The 21,043-nt window shown below is 43.1% G+C and overlaps 1 protein-coding gene across 1 annotated transcript in view; it reads right to left on the bottom strand.

Annotated features, from left to right (window-relative positions):
* Positions 1-535: 535 nt before the first annotated feature.
* uqcc1 (ubiquinol-cytochrome c reductase complex assembly factor 1) overlaps positions 536-21,043 on the bottom strand; it is a 22,463-nt gene continuing 1,955 nt past the window's right edge. Inside the window, exons 3-9 of the mRNA XM_028575983.1 lie at positions 12,614-12,721; positions 10,609-10,681; positions 9,734-9,791; positions 9,213-9,321; positions 3,386-3,463; positions 3,058-3,171; positions 536-1,207 (exon numbers count right to left, since the gene is read on the bottom strand). Of these exons, the coding sequence (XP_028431784.1) occupies positions 1,073-1,207; positions 3,058-3,171; positions 3,386-3,463; positions 9,213-9,321; positions 9,734-9,791; positions 10,609-10,681; positions 12,614-12,721 (675 nt within the window). The 3' untranslated portion in view covers positions 536-1,072. The remainder of the gene's footprint in view (positions 1,208-3,057; positions 3,172-3,385; positions 3,464-9,212; positions 9,322-9,733; positions 9,792-10,608; positions 10,682-12,613; positions 12,722-21,043) is intronic.

Below are 21,043 nucleotides of genomic sequence, written 5' to 3'. Positions count from 1 at the left end.
TTAAACTACAGACTGCTGACGGAGAGAGATCTGTTTCTTAGAACCATTATTGTTCATGTCACCTGACTTCACTTATTCAAAGAGAAACTTTATTTAACGCACAGTGACACAAGTCTCAGCAGCGGAAGAGTGTAAACATGGAGGCTTATAGAAAATATTTTATAAATACAGAGAGCGTTGCATTCGTGAAAAAAAAAACTGAGAAAAATATAAATACAGTCTTGTTTTTTTTTTTTTACTTTTTGTGATCTTTTTCCCTCGACAGTTTAGAGTTTGCAGCGAGGAAGAGACAGAGGCTCTCAAAACCCAACGATGGAGGAATATGATGCACGGTTTCCTGGTTTTACACCGGCTAGTTTCATTGGTTGATGTACGAGAAAGGGGGTGTGTGTCTCTGTGTGTGCGTTTTCCCAAAGCAGTCTGTCTGTCTCTGTGCTGCTGTGTGTGTGTGTGTCTGTGTGTGTGTGCGTCTCTCTGTGTGTGTGTGTTTGTATGGGTGTTTGCCCATAGCAGTCTGTCTGTCTGTCTCTGTCTGTGTGTGTGTTTCTATGCATGTGTTTGCCCATAGCAGTCTGTCTGTCTCTCTGTGTGTGTGTGTGTGTGTGTAAGATAATCCTGCCTGTACTGAGCGTCCAGAGACAGGAGATGAAGGTAAGAAGGAGAGGAAGAAGTTGTTGAAAAAAAAATACAGGAGAGGATGAGAACGCTACAGCAACAGATCTCATGTCCAATTTAAAATATGACAGAGAGGAGATATAGACATAGATAGCTTGGTAAATATGAATATTTTCTAGTTTCTTCACTCCAAAAGTGACAGTAAACTGAACGGATTACATCATCTTGGGCTTTGGGAAACACCACTTTACATATTTCTCTGTTTTCAGACATTTTAGAGACCAAACGCATCGTCCATTCATCCAGAGATGAATGGATGATGAACATCATGGTTGGCTGCGGCCGTCTCAGACGGGACATGATTACAGGTCTGGAGACAGGGAGGGGAGGGAGAGGAGGAGGAAGAAGCAGACGTTGGAGGAGAGGAGAGGAGAGCCGAGTGGGTCCCGCGTCCCTCTCACAGTCCCGTGTCGTTGTAGGTGGGCGTGGCCACCTTCAGGATGCTCTGCGCGTTCTCCTCCACCAGGGGGCGCCACTTGACCTCGCCGGTCAGCATCAGGTCCTCCCCGTCCAGGGCGTCGATGAACTGCATCTGCAACACGACAGAAACGGACACGTTGAGGCTGCGTTCACGCACACACACGCTGAATGTTGGCGGTGTGTTTAGGTTGCGGGGGGGGTTGCTGCAAGCTCAACACACCGACACACACACACACACCGACACACACACACCGACACACACACACCGACACACACAGACACACCGACACACAGACACACCGACACACACACACACACACACACACAGCAGGCCTGCGGCAAAAAAGTTGAGACTGACTCAACTTGTGGAGAAACGTAGCCCTGTGTCATGCTACGGTGGCCAATCACGTGAGCGTGGATCAGACTTGTCAGTGTGTTTTTGAGGTGGTGTGAGAGTCCCGTACAGGGAACAGGAAACATCACTGCCTCCATCTCTGCCACAGGAACGTTTAAAAACACCAAACACAAGCTCTGAACTGTCCGCTCCTCTCTTTTCTTTCTCTCTCTCCTGTGAAATGAAGCTGCCTTCAAGTGCGGTCAGAAAAACATTGAAATCTATTAAGGATCTGACGGAAAACGGAAATATAAACAATACAGAGTTTTTTGGTGATTGTTGCGGGCAAAAATCCTTGATTATGCGGCACGTTTTCTTAAAAAATGCGATGGAATATGCGGGATATTTATGCAATTTTATGCGATGAAATTGCAGGAACTTGCAAAAACTGCGGTTTGATGATGTTCACGTTGCATAATTATATCACTTCATAACGTTCCCAAGGCAACAGAGGAAAATGGATGCTCTTGTGTGAAGTAAACGCAACATTTTTCATCTTTCTGCTAAGATATATTATGGGACCTTTTTGCAATGAAAATGCGGGGATTATGAAATCATGCAAGCCCTGCATATTTCGCGCAGAAATCGGCAATTTGTGGCGAAAGTGTGCCGTATTTGAAAAAATGTGCCCTCGCATAAATATGTGGACTTTGGCTGATTATGCATTGAATTATGCGATCGCATAATCACATTTTTCTGGAGGGACTGTATAAAGGCAAATGGGCCAGTGGGGGATATTTTGTTTTCCGGTCTACGTTGAACACTGCTTTCATGACCTTTGACACGTCTGTCTGTCTGTCTGTCTGTCTGTGAGAGAGAGAGAGAGAGAGAGAGAGAGAGAGAGAGAGAGAGAGAGAGAGAGAGAGAGAGAGAGAGAGAGAGAGAGAGAGAGAGTGTGTGTGTGTGTGTGTGTGTCAGTCCGTGTGTGTCAGTGTGTGTGTGTGTCAGTCCGTGTCTGTCCGATACAGCGGTGGCTTGTTCTCTCCGTGCGCTGCTTCGGGGCTCATGAGAGATTAAGCAAAGCGAGAAACAAGAAGATGAAACAGACGGCTGATGTGGATATCAGAAGCACAGGGAGCAGAGAGGGGGAGCAGAGAGGGGGGAGACGGGGGGTGTAAACAGTGGAACAGAAATCTGCAGAGAAGGGATGAAAGGAAGTGAGCGGACGCAGCCTGCAGGTGTTTTCTGAAAGCAGGAGAGTGTTTTCAATCTCACGGAGGGAAAGAAAATATACAGAGGAGGAAAAGGAGGAGGTGAGGAGGTTAGTGGGTAAGGAAAAGTGCTCAGAGGGCGGGGGACGGGGTGAGAGTGAGGCGGAAACAGGCAGAACAGAGTGTCGGGTTGTAGCAAACTCTCCAGATACTGACAGCTGACCTTTGGTCTCATATGGACCAGGATCAGATGGAAGAAGGATTCAGATCCTGTACTGAAAGGGTTACTTGTTGTTGTTCAACCTGGACTGGGTTTCCCAGGTTTCTTTATCTAAGTTGTCTTTCACACCTGAGAGTACAAACCAAACATTACCCAGCAGCCCTAAGCAGACAGGACAACACAGAGGCTGAGCCCACCTGTTTGCGTACGTATTCCACCATGAGCTCCAGCTGTTTGGGGTCATCACACTGGCAATTGAACAGGTTTCTCCACAGAGCTGCTGCCAGCACGCAGTCGTCAGACAGGATCCCACACACACACACACACACACACACACACACACACACACACACACACACACACACACACACACACACACACACACACACACACACACACACACACACACACACACACACACACACACACACACACACACACACACACACACACACACACAGTAAAACCAATGGGATTCAACTTCTCGATGGCTTCCGTACGAGTGTGTAAAACAAGTTTTCTCACCTCATCGTATCCAAATATCGCTGCGTAAAACGTCTCCGTCATGGCTTTCATTCCTTCCTTCCTATGGCTGGCATCAATCTATAAATGATAATATAAAGAGACAGAAAAATCAAAGCTCCCATTCACTGCGGCGCTGGACTGACAAACCTCCCTACTCTCATTTTGCTATATCTCTCTCTTCTAGGACACTGTGGTATGGAGAAATAACTGAGCATTTGGGCAATTATGCCACATTCAAATTCTGATTGCAGCAGAGCTATTTCATTTCCACAACACAAGAGTCTGCAGCCGCCTCCTCTGAACTTAAAGGTGCTGTGGGTAGGACTGTGAAGATCCAGGACTTAGCCATAACATATGAACATTGACAACTTCTCAGTCCCTCCCCCCTTTGCTGCTAAAGCCCAAAACGGTCTCCTAAGACCCTCCCGCCACAAGGGAGAATGAATGCTTGTGCATGAGCAGTGATTGACACACAGTTAGACCCCGACCCCCCCCGGCCTTGATTGGTGCATCTGCCAATATAAATGCCGATACCGATAGTTTGGTAAATGCCTAATATCGGCCAATAATATCAATCGGTTCTAGTGGCTAATGTTGGGATACATTTCAAGTGGTCTGGCAGAGAGTTCAATAATTTTGCCCCTTTTACTGAAAAGGCAGTTTGGGCAAATTATGTTCTACGGAAAGGGATACTACAATTTCTTTGTAGCGCTGCTCGGGTGGTGGTTCTGGTACCACTTTGCTGTCTTGTCTTGTTTTGCAAATGGGTGGGGGAGCAGCGTTATTTAGGCATTTGAAGACCAATTTAACAAAATGCAGTAGGGCTGCTCCCTCTTAGTCAATTAGTCGACTAATCGGTCGTTTTGGTCTTAGTCAACTTAGATTTCTTTAGTCCATTAGTCATGTCTGATGCTTTTTTCATGCTGAATGACTTGTGGTGCTTTTGCATGACTCTTTGCGGAGAAACTCAGATTTACAGATCTGTCGATTAAATCAACTAATCGATTAGTCGATACAATTGAATGAGTGTTAGTTGACTAAGAATTTCTTCAATCGAGCATAGCCCTAAAATGCAGGGAGATAAAATTAGCAAAACTTAAAATCTTAGGTTTGCTTAGAATTTGGCAGTGATGGTAACTTATTCTCTTCTTGTCCAGGACTTTCAAGGCTCGGTTAGAAAGACTCTTTATGGTCTTAACTGATGGCTGGTGAGCTTGGGACCATGTGTTTAAGCCATACGATGTGTGGGAGAGAATCATAGAATTTATACAAATAAAAGCACAGTCAATTTGCCTTTAGTCTAATTTGCCTAAAAGGTAAATTAGCTCTCCAGGATAACATTAGTCAAAGTGTTGACGTATGAAAGCATCAAACATGCATTTTAGATGAAGGAAATGAGAGAACATCCAGTTGTTTCTCGTCCCCGTTTGCTCAGCAACATTACATTCTACGTACGGGATGTAGTTCCCTACTCGGAAGTTACTGCAAACTAACTCTGTGATTGGGTCTTTATATTATATTAAAACAGACAACAGGCACACCGTGAAATGAGGGATGATGGCGAGGTCGTTGTGGAGTGTGGTTGGTTTCAGCTGGTTTGCAGCGGTCATTATGAACGTGGAGAAAATGACCAATGTTTTTACTGTTCACAACCACAATTAGCATGAAACCTAAGAGCCACTCCAATCACTGGTCCTGGGTGTGTGTGTTGTATGTGCTGCTGATGTAGAGAGAGAGAGAGAGAGAGAGAGAGAGACACACACACACACACACACACACACACACACAGAGACAGAGAGACACACACACACAGAGACAGAAACACACACACACAGAGACAGAAACACACACACACAGAAAACACACACACACACACACACACACACACAGACAGAGAGACACACACACACAGAGACAGAAACACACACACAGAGAGACAGAAACACACACACAGAGACAGAAACACACACACCGAGACAGAAACACACACACACACGTCAGGTCAGAGGTTAGGCTCTCTTTGTTATTACATCTTTTCTCTTACTTTTTTTCTTCTTTTAATCTACATTATTTACTTTAAATATTATTCGCTCTCTCTTTACTGGTTGTGTCAGACTGTTCGTCATGCTGGATCTGTGGTTGCTTTGGGCTGCAGCCAGGTGTTTTAGCTTCAATTAGAATAAATCAGAAAGAACTCTTGGAGAGCTGGAGTGAAGGTTCTGTGTTGGGTTTAAAATGATGAAGATTTGTCAACGTCTCGGTCACGTGTGCAGGCTTGTGCCAGCACAGGCGGATATAAGCAGCGTATGTACACATGCTGACAAAAGTTCAAATACGCAGCTGTGAACACACACACACACACACACACACACACACACACACACACACACACACACACACACACACACACACACACACACACACACACACACACACACACACACACACACACACACACACACACACACACACACACACACACACACACACACCAATGTAATTCCTCATCTCCGACCTCTTTCTGTCACACAGCGCAAAATGAGCAAAACTAAAGACCTCATAAATACATAAAGCCCGCTGAACCTTGGCTCCAGTTCAACCATCCTACATGGTTAACATCATGGATCATGTAGATTTGGTTTTTCTAGTGTTTAGCTGCCACAAAGATTATTTTACAAGTACATTTAAGTGACTTGAATTGTAGGTTTTTCTACACAGGCAGACAGTTTCATCATGTCAACAGCCAACTGTTGTTCAATTAATGTAAACACCTCAAATTATAAGATCTGGACTCAAGCCACATGAATTAGATTGGAGTCGGGTCATTCGAGTCATGACTCTTGATAGTCTCTCATTGCCAGCTACATCGCCACAGCACTGTGGGGTAAAGTCCGGCTGAACCACAGACGCATTCCGGGACGGGAGAAAAAAAAAGTGCTCTGGGTTGTTTGCATTTCTCTGAACCAATCACAATCATCTTGGGCGGCGCTAAGCTCTGGACGCAGCGACGGTGGCTCTGCTAAATAGTCTCAGGAAGGAACTTGTTTTGGTGGAACATTTGCCCCCTGCCACTTACAATATTAAATGAAGGTAACTGTTGACAAAATCCAGTAACCTGAGCTATTTAAATGAGCGGATACATGGTTAAACCTCAGTGGCTCTTACCAGTGTATCTCTGTGTGTACTTCGTCCACAGCAATCCCACCAATCGGTCCCAAAACGTCCCAGTTAGAGAGGAAATGACCTAAACATATTCTTTCTAAATCTTTACAATCATTCACCGAAAGAACCAAGCAGGCCTGCCTTGGACCAGCTCTTAGTTATTTAGTCCGTTAAAGTTTGAGACTGCCGGGGGGACTTCCTTTGACACACTGAGCTCCTCTCCCCCCTCTCTTTTTCCATCTGTGTGCATCCATTTCCCAGTAATGCTGGTTACTAACTTGGCTTGGGGGGAGCTAATCACAGTTTTCCTTAGATTGGGGTGGCATCTAAATCATAGTTGCAGCCGCCGCTGTGGTCCTGCTCGACGCCCCGCTACAACAAATGTTTTTTCTAGTCATAGTTCCATTATCTTTATTGTTACTATAATTGCCACTTCTTCATCGTACCAACTGCTACAATTATTATGAATCATATTTCTCTATATCTGCTCTGTAGTTCTGTATATATCTGTATCAGTGTCTCTGTAGTTCTGTATATATCTATGTCTATGTCTCTGTAGTTCTGTATGTATCTGTAGCAGTGTCTCTGTAGTTCTGTATATATCTGTATCAGTGTCTCTGTAGTTCTGTTTATATCTATGTCTCTGTAGTTCTGTATATATCTATGTCTCTGTAGTTCTGTATGTATCTGTAGTTCTGTATGTATCTGTAGCAGTGTCTCTGTAGTTCTGTATATATCTGTAGTTCTGTATATATCTATGTCTATGTCTCTGTAGTTCTGTATGTATCTGTAGTTCTGTATATATCTATGTCTATGTCTCTGTAGTTCTGTATGTATCTGTAGCAGTGTCTCTGTAGTTCTGTATATATTTGTATCAGTGTCTCGGTGTCCCATCCGGCAGCGAGAGCCTGGGTCCGTCCAAGGTTTCTGCCTAAAAGAATTTCCTCGCCATTGTCGCACCAAATGCATTGCTCTTGGGGGAATTGTTGGGTCTTTGTAAATTAAAGAGTGTGGTCCAAACCTATTCTATCTGTAAAGTGTCTTAATATAACTCTTGTTATGATTCAACACTATAAATAAAATTGAAATATCCTGGAAATGTAGTTCCGTTGATCCAGACTATGGCTCGGAAGACTTTCGCCTTGACTCAACATGAAATTAACAAAAAGACTCCTGAACATCTTCTGTTGCTCATCTGGTTTTCAGGTTTTAAGAGAGCTGTGATCAAAAGTGATGCTGCCACTCAAAACTAACAGAGGGTCAGGTGGATAAAAATAACCACAGGATATAACGGTGTCGGCATATATCACACGTATGATTTTATAAAGTAGCAATAGCAATTTTTTCAGAGGGCACTTTGATGTATTTTGACTCTTTATTTTTCAAGTTTACAGTTACTATCAACTTTGATAGTGAACCGCATCGAGTGTTCAGTGACGGTAAAATATTCTGACACGCAAACACATGTGCGCTCACATACGCGCAGACACACAAATACAAAGACAAATACACAGGTAACTGAAGTGTGTTTTCCCCTACAAACGTCTTTGAGACTTAATTGCAGGATAATTTAAGCATGAGAAGGTCTCTCTGAAAGCTACGAGCGAGTGGGGCCAAGATTTAAGTCTGTGATGTCAATGAGCGACACTTCCTGGAGCTGCTCCGCTGAGAAAGAATAGAGGAGCGACTCTGTGGACACGGTGACCGCAGCCAGGCGCCCTCCCCGGGGATCTGACTTCACTTTCTGCTCGACAACTGTTGGCACAATTACGCTGATGTGGACCTTTAAATCAACAAAAAAACCTGCATCCTATGTAGCATGCAGTGGCACGGATCAAACTTAATGCATGGTTGCATCAGCCCGGGGAGGAAATGTTTCTGAAATAATGAATATTTATTCAACAGAACGCCATTCAGTTGTTGTCAGACGGAGCAAAACCAAGCACGGCTACGTTTGGAAAGCACTACAACCGGTCAGGGACCTGGAGTTGCAACGCTGAAAATAACCAGCCGCAAATGTCACGTTTAACAGATGTTTTTGTGTGACGTGGTTTGTTATATTAAGACAAACCTCTTTGTCACAGTCAGATTTCAGCTGCTAAGATGTATCGATTTGAACTATTAAATTAATTACCAACTATTTTGATAATCGACTAAATCGGTTTGAGTCATTTTCTTTTTTTTTTTTTTACATAAAAACAGTCAAACTTCTCTGCTTTCAGCGTGTTCAATGTGAATATGTTTCTAGTTTCTTCTCTCCTCTGGGACAGGAAACTGAATATCTTTGAGTTTGGGACAACAACAAGACATTTGAGGACATTATCTTGGTCTTTTTGGGAAAACACAAATATTTTTCACCATTTTCTGACACACACACACACACACACACACACACACACACACACACACACACACACACACACACACACACACACACACACACACACACACACACACACACACACACACAACTACAACACCCCCCCCACCCACCACACACACACACACCCCCCCACACCTACACACACGCAACTGCCCACCCACCCACCTACACACACACACACACAAACTGCCCACCACCACCTACACACACCTACCTACAACTACACACACACACAGCCACCCACCCACCCCTACCTACAACTACACACACACACCCACTTACCCCCATGATCTTGCTCCTCTGCTCCACATCCTCCCACATGGAGTGGACGATGTAACGACACATGTACTTCCCTTCTCGGCCCTCCTGACGCATCCGCACCAAACACATCCTACCAGAGGAAACACACGGGGGTGTTAGAGCTGATAGCAAAGATGAACCCATTAGTTGTCAACTATTAAAATTTAAAATTAATTACCAACTATTTTGATAATCGATTCATCGGTTGGAGTAATAAAAACTTCTCTGCTTTCAGCGTGTTAAATGTGAATATGTTCTAGTTTCTTCTCTCCTCTGTGACAGGAAACTGAATATCTTTGAGTTGTGGAACAAAACGAGACATTTGAGGACGTCATCTTGGGACTTTGGGAAACACTGATCCACATATTTCACCATTTAATGACATTTTATAGACCAAACAACTAATTAATTCATCCAGAAAATAATCGACAATGAGAATAATCGATTAGCTGAACCGTGTCTGTGTGTGCAAGTGTATGTGTGTGTGTGTGTAAAAGACTCACCACACATGTAGCTGTGCTACCAAGAACCAAGAGTTGAGTGTGTCGGGGAGGGAGCACTCTGAAACAAAGACACGCGCAGCGTTACACTCACATGTGTATTTTTCTCTTTGTTTCTACTCAACATGCTGGTTTTATTGTCCACGTGTGTGGGAGTCCTTTGAAAAGCACTATACAAACAGGATCTGATATTAGAGTATTGAAGGAAAAAGAAAAACAACAAAAAATGCATATTCAAATCTCTAAATTTCAAGTCCAACACCTACCAAACGGACAAAAATCCAAATATTCTGGTCCAGCCCAATTAAGATCTGTGCAATATATATGTCTGTGTGTGTGTCTGTGTCCGTGTGTCTGTCTGTCTGTCTGTCTGTCTCCCGTGTGTGTGTATCTCCATGTGTGTATGTGTGTCTGTCTCCGTGTGGGTGTGTGTGTCTCCGTGTCTGTGTCTTTTGTGTGTGTGTGTGTGTGTGTGTGTGTGTCTCTGTGTGTGTGTGTGTGTCTCTCTCTGTGTGCGTGTGTGCGTGTGTCTGTCTGTGCTGTGTGTGTGTCTGTCTGTGTCTCTGTGTGTGTGTGTGTGTGTGTGTGTGTGTGTGTGTGTGTGTGTGTGTGTGTCTGTGTCTCTCTGTGTTAGGACTACCACAAATGTTTGGAGCTGACCTCCGATATTTACGGAACCAGATGACACAGCTGAGACTATCTCAACCAATCAAATGAACACACTAAGAGAGAGGAAGATCCCAGAGATGATGAAGAGGGAAGGCTTAATACGGGCTCTTATTCATCGTCTGGTCTCAAATCCAACCATGCTCTGTTAAATGACTTACTTCTTCACTGTGGCTATTGTTAATCGTTTCCTCGGTTTCCTCTTCACTTACTGTCAAAGAACTCGTCATAATTGACTCTCTCCACGCAGCATGTGTACATGCGCAAGGCAGCAATCTTGATTTTCTGTGAAGACAAAAAGGGGAGAAAAAAAAAAAAATCAGTACCATCATAAACATCTTTAATAGAAAAGGCCCCATTTGTGGCTGGGTTGGATCAGTGGGTAGAGCAGGCGTACATATACTGAGAGGTTTATGCCTCGACGCTGAGGTCCAGGGTTCGAGTTCGACCTGTGATGATTTCCTGCATGTCTTCCCCGTTTCTCACCTAGCTGTCCACCATCAATTATAGGCAGAAAAGCCCAAAAAATCGAATATAATCTAAAAAAAAAAAAAAAAACAGGGCCCTATTTTAACTATTTAAGCACACGGCGTGAAGCGCCTGGTGCAGGTGTGTTTAGGGCGTGTACGTATCCACTTTTGCTAGTTTGACGGCTAAAAAAAGGCTCCGTGCGCCGGGCGCATGGTTCTAAAGGGTTGTAGTTAGTGTCTTCATTAATCAGAGGTGTGTTTTGGGCGTAACATGTAATAAACCAATCAGAGATCATCTCCCATTCCCTTTAAAAGCCAGCCTTATGAATAAGCCGTGTGTGCCAGAACGGGCTGTTCTCTCCCACGTGTCTTACTTATGAATTCTCTTCATAGACTTACATAGATTGTGATACAGTTCCAATACAGAAAGCAAGTAATCCAGAAGGCAACACACAGCCCTGGGAGCAGAAACGGAGGCATGAGGTCACAGGTTTGTTCACTGCTCATGCCAAAACGTTGCCGAGCCGGCGTGGAGCCCGGCACTCTGCAACATGGCACGGCTACACGCATTCCTCCGCACACACGCCACCTCTTTTTTGGACACAACCTTGCACATAACCCAACCGTGGCGTGCCTGTGAATGTTTATGCTTTACTGATGTGTGCGTTCTTGGCCATCTATGCTCGCCACGAGGGTGTGATGCAATGGACGTGAGCAAAAAAAGCAGAACGATATTAACAGCACTTTTATGATTCAACCGCCATCCTGCCAGCAGCAATTTCCCTGATTATTAAAAGTGTTGACACTCAGTAGTTCGGTTGGTTGTTAATAAATGACGCGATACAAAGAGCATTTCTTTCCGTAAGAACAGGAACTACTGATGTGGTTCACAATCACCACAAAATACAAGTTAATAAGGTGTTTAAGCAGTGAACTAAATCCACAGTTAACTTGACAAAACTATGCCCCCACAGCGCTCCGCTCAATCAAACTGCACCGTTATCTGAACATTACATCATGTCTGTCCATGTATTTGTTGTTGCTTTGTGGATTAGAGCTACGTTAAAATAATCAACTCAATTAAAATCTAATAATTGTAGCTCTATGATGGGAGGTCCGAGATCTTCTGTCCTCCTCTGACCCCCAGACACACACACACACACACACACACACACACACACACACACACACACACACACACACACACACACACACACACACACACACACACACACACACACACACACACACACACCTAAAGGATCGTAGCGGCCGTAGCGAAGGGAAAAGTCACGTCACTAATAACCACCTGGGTGAAACACATCTTTCCGCAGCATCATGTTGTAAACTCAGATGGATTCTGATTGGCTGTCAGTGTCACTCTCGGCCGTGTCATGTTGTAAACTCAGATGGATTCTGATTGGCTGTCAGTGTCACTCTCGGCCGTGTCATGTTGTAAACTCAGATGGGTTCTGATTGGCTGTCAGTGTTTTTTTGTGGCAGACAGAGCATTGCAGCGTACATTCCAAACGACGCTTATAATCAATGAAACTGGCGAGCGCGTAGCGGTGCTTATGCTCCGCGGAGATGCGCTCTACAAGGGTAAAAACAGGACCGTCTTCTATTTATATATTTCACGCGAGGTGTGTGTGCGGCCCTTTGACACAGAAATGGATCGTAAAGTGTCTATATGTCTTTTAAACATATTTTAAACCCCTCACCCCCGTTCCATCCCACCATCACTCACCCATTTGTTGTATTTGAGAGGTCCGGTGAAACCCATGGCCTCAATGAGCTTGGTGAAGGCCCCGACTTCTTCCTCCGTGTGCTGGGGCGTCTCTTTCACATTGCAGAGCTGGGGGGCGAGAAATGGGGGAAAAAAAAACAGTGAGGGTAGGATAAAAAAACAGGGTTGAGAGAGAGAAGATGTGAGAGGTAACAACAGACGAGGAAATGTAAGAATGAAAGGAGGACAGAAGAAAGGAGGGAGTGATGAGGGATAAAGACAGAAGGATAAAGCCTGATTTAGGGTTCTGTATTGAATCTAGGCTGTGGTAGTGTCACATTTGCTCCTACTTCTATCCTGGTTCTCCTTCACCATGAACAACTTGAAATGAAGGAGAGGGTGAACTTCTCCTGCTCACACACACACACACACACACACACACACACACACACACACACACACACACACACACACACACACCTATTGTCTTAAAAAGATACACTAGAATGATGCGGACACACAAGCGCACAAGTATAAAATAAATCCTACGTGTGGGCTCTGCTCCCCTAAACGAGCATTAAGATTAGAGGGGTTATGAACAGGGTGGGAAATTAGCACCTTGACTAACCACACATGTAGTCAATGGCGGGTATTTTTTCAAAATGGCGGGTGACTTTGCCTTGTTTACCAGCCACTGTGGCGGGTGGATTCCTTGTAACGGATTGGAAAGCTTTTGTCAAAGAATGCTGTTGCTAAGTAACATTAATGCACAATGGAGTTGACTTAAGTTACTGCTAATGAATCCCCAACATTTCCGGTTTTGCTGCTTCATAATAAAAAACATTCAAATACTAAAATAACAGAGGACTTTTATTGTGAAAAACGTATAGGAAATGAAACCGTTCACAGCCGGGGGGTTTGACCACGCATATTTCCATCAACTTCAGTTTGCAGCGCTAGTCCGTGACACCATGTAGCTAGCTAAACTGAGGTAGAGACAAAAGGAAATTATCGATAAAAAAATGTGGGGACATATCCCCAGTGTTAAGAAGCCCGGCGCGGAGCCAGCAGTAGCGGTTGAGGGCGAAGTAAAAAAAACGAGAAGGTATTTTTCGAATAAGTGGCGCATTGATGATAAAGGAAAAACGAGGGAATGGTTAGCCTACCTTCCTGACGATCAGTCCATGCACTGTACCTACTGTCGAACCTACGCATCGTCAGAAAATGCTAACAATTCATTCGTTAGGGGAACAACTAACCTTAAATTAGAGGCAATAAAAGACCACGAGTTATCCAAGTCTCATATAAAGTGCACTGCCATACAGTTGGCGAAGACAGAACCCCAGGAGCAGAGTGTGGCAACGGCTATCTGCTCCATGCGATTGGTGCAGTTGGATCAAATGAGAATTCTATTCAGAAACATCCATGCGATTGGCAAAAAGGGCGGACCTTTTTTTAGGACTACGTTTGAATGTGCAAGTAAGTGAATTATTAACTTGAAGTTGTGTTTTGTGATGGCTAGATAGCTAGTTTTAGCAGCCTTGAGGAAATGGTGCAGCATAACTCCTATTGTTAAATGAATAAAACAAATTACATATTTGTAACGGAGGTCAATGTTATCAAAGTCACAGTTCTCATTCTAACTCCTTTCAGAGTGGATGAGCAGAAAGGACTGGTGATAGGGAAAACTTACCAGAACAAGAAGCAGGCCAGGGTTTTCATGCATTACATTGCTGAGGTGTTGAGGAGGCAGCTTAAAAATAAGATTGAGCATTCAAAGTATCTGGCAATTATGTCAGATGGATCAACTGACACACTTCTGTACACCAGAGTGAGCCAAGAAGGGAAAGTCGAGGTGCACTTTGTTGGAATCCAGGCTGTTGAAAAGCCAAATGCAGAGAACATCACAGCAGCCATCATGAGGATGAGAGAGGTGTGTGAGGGTGATGAGAGTTGACAGGAGTAACTGATTGCTTGTGCAACAGATGGAGCAGCAGTGATGACAGGGTCCAGCAGTGGAGTGGTCAGCAGACTACGTGGCGACAAGTCCTATATCCTGGGTATATTGCCTAGCCCATAGGCTGGAGCTGTCATTTAAGGATGCAGTGAAGAGTTGCCCCCAGTGCACAAAGTTGGATGACCTTTTGTCTTCCCTATCACAAGAGTCCACTCAACAGAGCAAACTTGAAAAACAGCTTCAAGGTGTTCGGAATGAAGCCACTCCTTCCAACTAGAGTAGGAGGTACCAGGTGGTAGAGATGGTCCGATACCATTTTTTGCTTCCCGATACCGATTCCAATACCTGAACTTGCGTATCGGCCGATACCGAGTACCGATCCGATACCAGTGGGTCATATATTTTATTATGTTTTAACAACTGTATACTACTATCCCTGTATGGATGTGATATGATATAACAGCTGTATACTACTATCCCCGTATGGATGTGATATTATTTCTATCTTTGTTGTCTGTCCGGCTCAGGTTAAACTCTTTGTAAAACATGAACAAACAAACAATGAATGTCGTACAACTTTCTTTTATTCTCCAGTTTGATCGTCGGTTATAACGGAAAAAGAACATAAATAAACTACTTTAACGTAGATTTTCTTTAGGGCTTTATTACGTGGTATCGGATCGATGCATAAACTCCAGTACTTCCCGATACCAGGTGGCTTGCTCATCTCTTAAGGGCACTGGACCACTCCCTCAGAGGCTATAGGGGCCTAATCCAGCATTTTGAGCAGGTACAGTAGTATACAGTAGTATAGGCTAAGGCAAGGCTTTTAGTTTAAATTAGTCGACTAAAGTTAACAATTCAGCATAATGGCACGCAATTGATTCAAATGTGCAATTGTGTGTGTAAGATCCGGTCACCAGATTCGGAGGGGGTGAATCCTGTGCAGAGAACGCATGCAATTTTTTCCAAACAGCAAAGGATCCAGGTGTAGTGATGTTCAGCTGCTTTATGCACGACTGCCTGACCCACCTCAGCAACCTGCCTGCATCCACGCAACGGCCATCTCTAACAGTGGCAGAAGTTCAGACCAGTCCGATAGCCACACAGGCTGTCTTAACTAAATACAAGAACAGGTGTGTGTGTGTGTGTGTGTGTGTGTGTGTGTGTGTGTGTGTGTGTCAGAATATTTTGAAATATAATTAATAGAACATTGTGCTTTGTTGTGTTATAAGACCTGGACCCAGGCTTAGGGCATGCCTAGAAAATCCAGCAGACACCTTTGAGGGTGTTACCTTGGCAGCACCCAGAGATGACCCCTCCCTGGCTCGTGGGAACTCCACTAAAAGGACAAGCTGATAGACACATTTTGCAGCAGTATGGCGACACGATTTTGTGATTTCAGCTCTGGAGTACTACATGCTTCCAAACTGGTGGATATCACGAGCTGGCCTGATACGATTATGCGATCGCATAATTCAATGCATAATCAGCCAAAGTCCGCATATTGATGCGGGGGCCGCATTTTTTTTTTTAAATACGCCGCACTTTCGCCGCATAAATTGCCGATTTCCACGCAAAATATGCGGGGCTTGCATGACTTTATAATCCCGCATTTTCGATGCAAAAAAAGTCCCATAATATATCTTAGCAGAAAGTTGAAAAATGTTGCGTTTACGTCACACAAGAGCAGCCATTTTCCCCTGTTGCCATGGGAACATTATGAAGTGACATAATTACGTGAACGTCATCGAAAAGCAGGATGTTGGGAGAATCACTTTCTTTTCTCTTTTTCATCAATCTTTTTGCAAGTTCCTGCAATTTTTCCAAGTTCCCGCAATTTCATCGCACAAAATTGCATAAATATCCCGCATATTCCATCGCATTTTTTAAGAAAACGTGCTGCATAATCAAGGATTTTTGCCCGCAACAATCACAAAAAAACTCCTCATTTTTCTGGAAGGACTGCAAGAAGAGAAATACCCAACTTGAAGATGAGAAGGAGACATCTGAGGAGGAAGATGATGACTCTGAAGAAGACTAAAGTGACACTTTAATGCTATGTTACTGAGAGATGAGTCAAACCCTGGTTTAGAAGTAGGAGAGTGAAAGAAAAAGAGCGAGGGAAAAGGCGAAGAAAGACGAGGACGAGAGAATGAAAGAAGCCTTGGCAGAGATGACGCAGCATGAGGAGAAACTACGCCTTGATATGCTCTGTGTATACTGTACACTCTATGACCCTCATTACATCAACAACACACACTTTCTCGGACACACACACACACACACACACACACACACACAAACACACACACACACACCCCAGTGTGACGACACACACCTGGGGAGCGTGGCCTTTACTGGGCGAGTGCAGCTGTCGAGTAAATGAACATACTGACCTATTCTAAACTGCATGTTGTCTTCGTGTCCTGACAGTTTGATTACTGCCTCCGTGACCCCAGTTACCCCACAGTGGGGCTGGGCATCGCTCCAAAAATTGCTACCAGTACCACTTCCTGAACTGATTTGCTGCAAAATATATCGTTTTATACCATATATCAACTGCTGCAGTCAGGGGCGGATTAAGGTGGTCAGGGGCCCCTAGGCTGCTCTTTGTGTGAGCCCCCCTTTAATCATTGTGCTTTACTGGAACAAATTGATTTAGTGCCATACATGGTCCACACGCAAATAAGTTGAACTGACACACACACACACACACACACACACACACACACACACACACACACACACACACACACACACACACTTACACACACACATACACACACACATACACACACACACACACTTACACACGTAAAATGAGAAAACTACATAATAAAACTAACATCTACAGAGATGTAAGTGGAAAGAATACCAGATATCCTCTGCCACCACAGCACCAAACAACTGAAATGGAACTATAAACAGCAAAGCAGCAGAATTCCCTGGATTCACAGTTCAACAGCAAGCTGGTAATCACAACCAACAGGTAGGCTACAGCATCTGCAGCAAACTCTACTAAATCTACTGAGGCAAAATCACAACATCACTACCAGTGGTGGAAGAAGTATTCAGATCTTTTACTTCAGTAGAAGTACTAATACCATACTGTCCTGCATTGAAAATGTTACTTAAGTAAAAGTATGTAAGTATCATCAGGAAAATGTACTTGAAATATTAAATGGGAAAGTACTGAATAGGGCTGTGCAATTAATTGAAATTTAATTGTGATTATGATTTCGGCTCCCAATGATCACAAAAACAGAATAGTCGAGAAAAAACAATTATTTAGCTCATTACGTTTTGCAAGTAAACTCTTATTTTCTCTTGTGTTCTGAATAAAAAATAAATAAATGTTTGAATAGGAAAAAGTATTTAGGCAAATTTCACAGTTACACCGTTTGTTTTTTTTACTGTTGATTTATTTAACTTTTTCCACTGTTTTCTAAATTCAATAATTGCAACATCTTTCCAGAAGTCAACTAATCGTGTTAAATTATCGTGATTTCAATATTGACCAAAATAATTGTGATTATATATTTTTGCATCATCAAGCAGCCCTAGTACTGAATGTCAAAAAAAATCCTCAATTTTTTTTAACAAAGCAAACAGTTCTGTCAATCAACCCAGTGTTTAATGGTCTCATCATCTCAGCGTGACTTGTAGCCGTTATATTGTTGGCTAGTTTAATTTAGAATCAAACATCAGATTTTATAAACTACATGGGTTTAGTGTGCAGGAATCTTCTTCTGTGTAAAGTAACTAGTAACTAAAGCTGTAACAGATGAATGTAGTGGAGTAATTAAAGTAACTAGTAACTAAAGCTGTAACAGATGAATGTAGCGAGTAACTAAAGTAACTAGTAACTAAAGCTGTAACAGATGAATGTAGCGGAGTAACTAAAGTAACTAGTAACTAAAGCTGGAACAGATGAATGTAGCGGAGTAACTAAAGTAACTAGTAACTAAAGCTGTAACAGATGAATGTAGCGGAGTAACTAAAGTAACTAGTAACTAAAGCTGGAACAGATGAATGTAGTGGAGTAACTAAAGTAACTAGTAACTAAAGCTGTAACAGATGAATGTAGCGAGTAACTAAAGTAACTAGTAACTAAAGCTGTAACAGATGAATGTAGCGGAGTAACTAAAGTAACTAGTAACTAAAGCTGGAACAGATGAATGTAGTGGAGCAACTAAAGTAACTAGTAACTAAAGCTGTAACAGATGAATGTAGCGGAGTAACTAAAGTAACTAGTAACTAAAGCTGGAACAAATGAATGAAGTGGAGTAACTAAAGTAACTAGTAACTAAAGCTGTAACAGATGAATGTAGCGGAGTAACTAAAGTAACTAGTAACTAAAGCTGGAACAAATGAATGAAGTGGAGTAACTAAAGTAACTAGTAACTAAAGCTGTAACAGATGAATGTAGCGGAGTAACTAAAGTAACTAAAGCTGGAACAGATGAATGTAGTGGAGTAAAAAGTCCAATATTTCTCTCTGAAATGTAGCAAAGTAGAAGTAGAAAGTGGCATGAAAAGAAAAGACTCAAGTACAAGTACCTCAACATCTGGTACTGAAGTACAGTACTGGAGTAGATGTTACATTCCACTACTGATCACTCCTGAGACACAAACCACTGGGCAATACACTAAACTGCGAATAAAATATATGAAAAAAACAAAAAACAGCAGCAGCACATAACACTGTTACTGACACTAATGAAACAGCAGCACAACATGTAGGCTACATATTGTTACATAATCTCCCGCCTTTACATTTTTTTCCTTTCTTGATTTTCACCACCGCAGCCACCGTCTTTAAAACCTCGGTCAAATATTCAACTTGTCAACTCGTATTTTTTAGATCTAAATCTCTCCGCCCAGCGTCAGCGCAGCGAGCGTTGCCTGTCTGTGGCACTCGGATCCCTCGTGTTCAGCTAGCTGCATTTTTCCAGTCACTTGAATATCACTGTTCCCAAATAATTTGCGCGACACAACACAATGCCTTTTGAGGGGGAATACAACAGCCAGTCTCTTGGCTGCGTTTCACCATTTGCCAGTTTCCTTTTAAACAGGGTTTTGGAAAAGTAGCCTACCTCTTTTGGGGTTTGTGTTGTCTTTCTGAGGCAGCAACATCTGCCTCTTTGTTCTGGCAACTTTTAGTCCCGTTTTAATCCAAAATGCCCTCATGTATTTATCAATTTCATCCCAACATGCAGGATCCGAGCTATAGGTAGCAGGATTTTTCGGCCTCCGTTTGTGTAGTCCGCAGCAACAAGTGTGGGGGATTCCCCTGCTTGATTTTTTTTTTTAAACGTTTCTTATGGGCCAATTAGGGTCTTTTTTTGTTCGCGCTGAAGTAAATTTTAAATAATAATGAATTGTCTGGCCAATACGGGGCCCCTGCACACATGGGGCCCCTAGGCTGCAGCCTACGCAAGCCTGTGCATTAATCCGCGCCTGGCTACAGTAAACACATGGCGAAAAGCTGCGACAGATCGCGAAAGAACCCCAATACTCTCACTGAGCTGAGCGGTAAGTAAGAGAGTAGGATTTTTTTACTTCCTCACCCACTTGATACTAGGGCTGAACGATTAAATTGCATTTACAATGATATCACGATATGTTAAAATGCAATTTCATAATCGCAAATGCTACGATTTGGTTGGCACGCTAACCCGTTCTCTTAATACATCTAGGACGCTAACGATTATTATCAGATTACTCTGACAAAGGACTTTTGGTGGGCTTTTACAGCAGCGTGACCGCGGCGTTTTATTAGTAAAATTTCAAGCCAATAGGAATACTTGGAATTGATGGTGGTGGTAAATATTCATGAAAAAGGACAAGTCTGTCAACGGGCAACACAGAATTTGATAATGAAGAACTAAACACGTTACACACTGGGGCTTTAAGGAATATGTGCATGTATGGAGAGTAAATGCATTAAATATTTAACCAGAAGGTCACTCAAGAGAGCACAGACCTCCGAAAAGGCATTCCCTCATCTCACTAGGTCAATGCAGTGGAGATGTTCCCAGCCGGTAACTAGGGTTGAACGATTCATTGCATTTGCAATAATATCGCGATATGTTAAAACGCGATTTCCTAATCGCAAAGGCTGCGATTTGGTCACCTGACTCGTGAGAGCAAATCACTCTGCACTCCGCAGAGAAAGCATCATCTTAGCACGCTAACGCTGCGCCGTACCTTGAGCTGATTTCTGTCATTCAAACAACTCTTGAGTTGTAGTTTAAAACTTTTAGAGCCATTTTAATAAGATGAAGGGTTTTGTTTGTGATGCCGTCATGCACACGGCATGCAACTTCACAAGGGGGAGGGGCTGGAGGCAGCTCCTCTCTGTGCACTGTAAAAATAAATAAAAAAATACACCAGAGTGTGTGTAAAACACACACACACACACACACACACACACACACACACACACACACACACACACACAATATTTTTACTTATTTAACTGTATAGTAA

This window comes from Perca flavescens, chromosome 4, assembly GCF_004354835.1.
Source record: "Perca flavescens isolate YP-PL-M2 chromosome 4, PFLA_1.0, whole genome shotgun sequence".
Lineage (NCBI taxonomy): Eukaryota > Metazoa > Chordata > Actinopteri > Perciformes > Percidae > Perca > Perca flavescens.
This window is presented reverse-complemented; position numbering and strand designations above follow the sequence as displayed.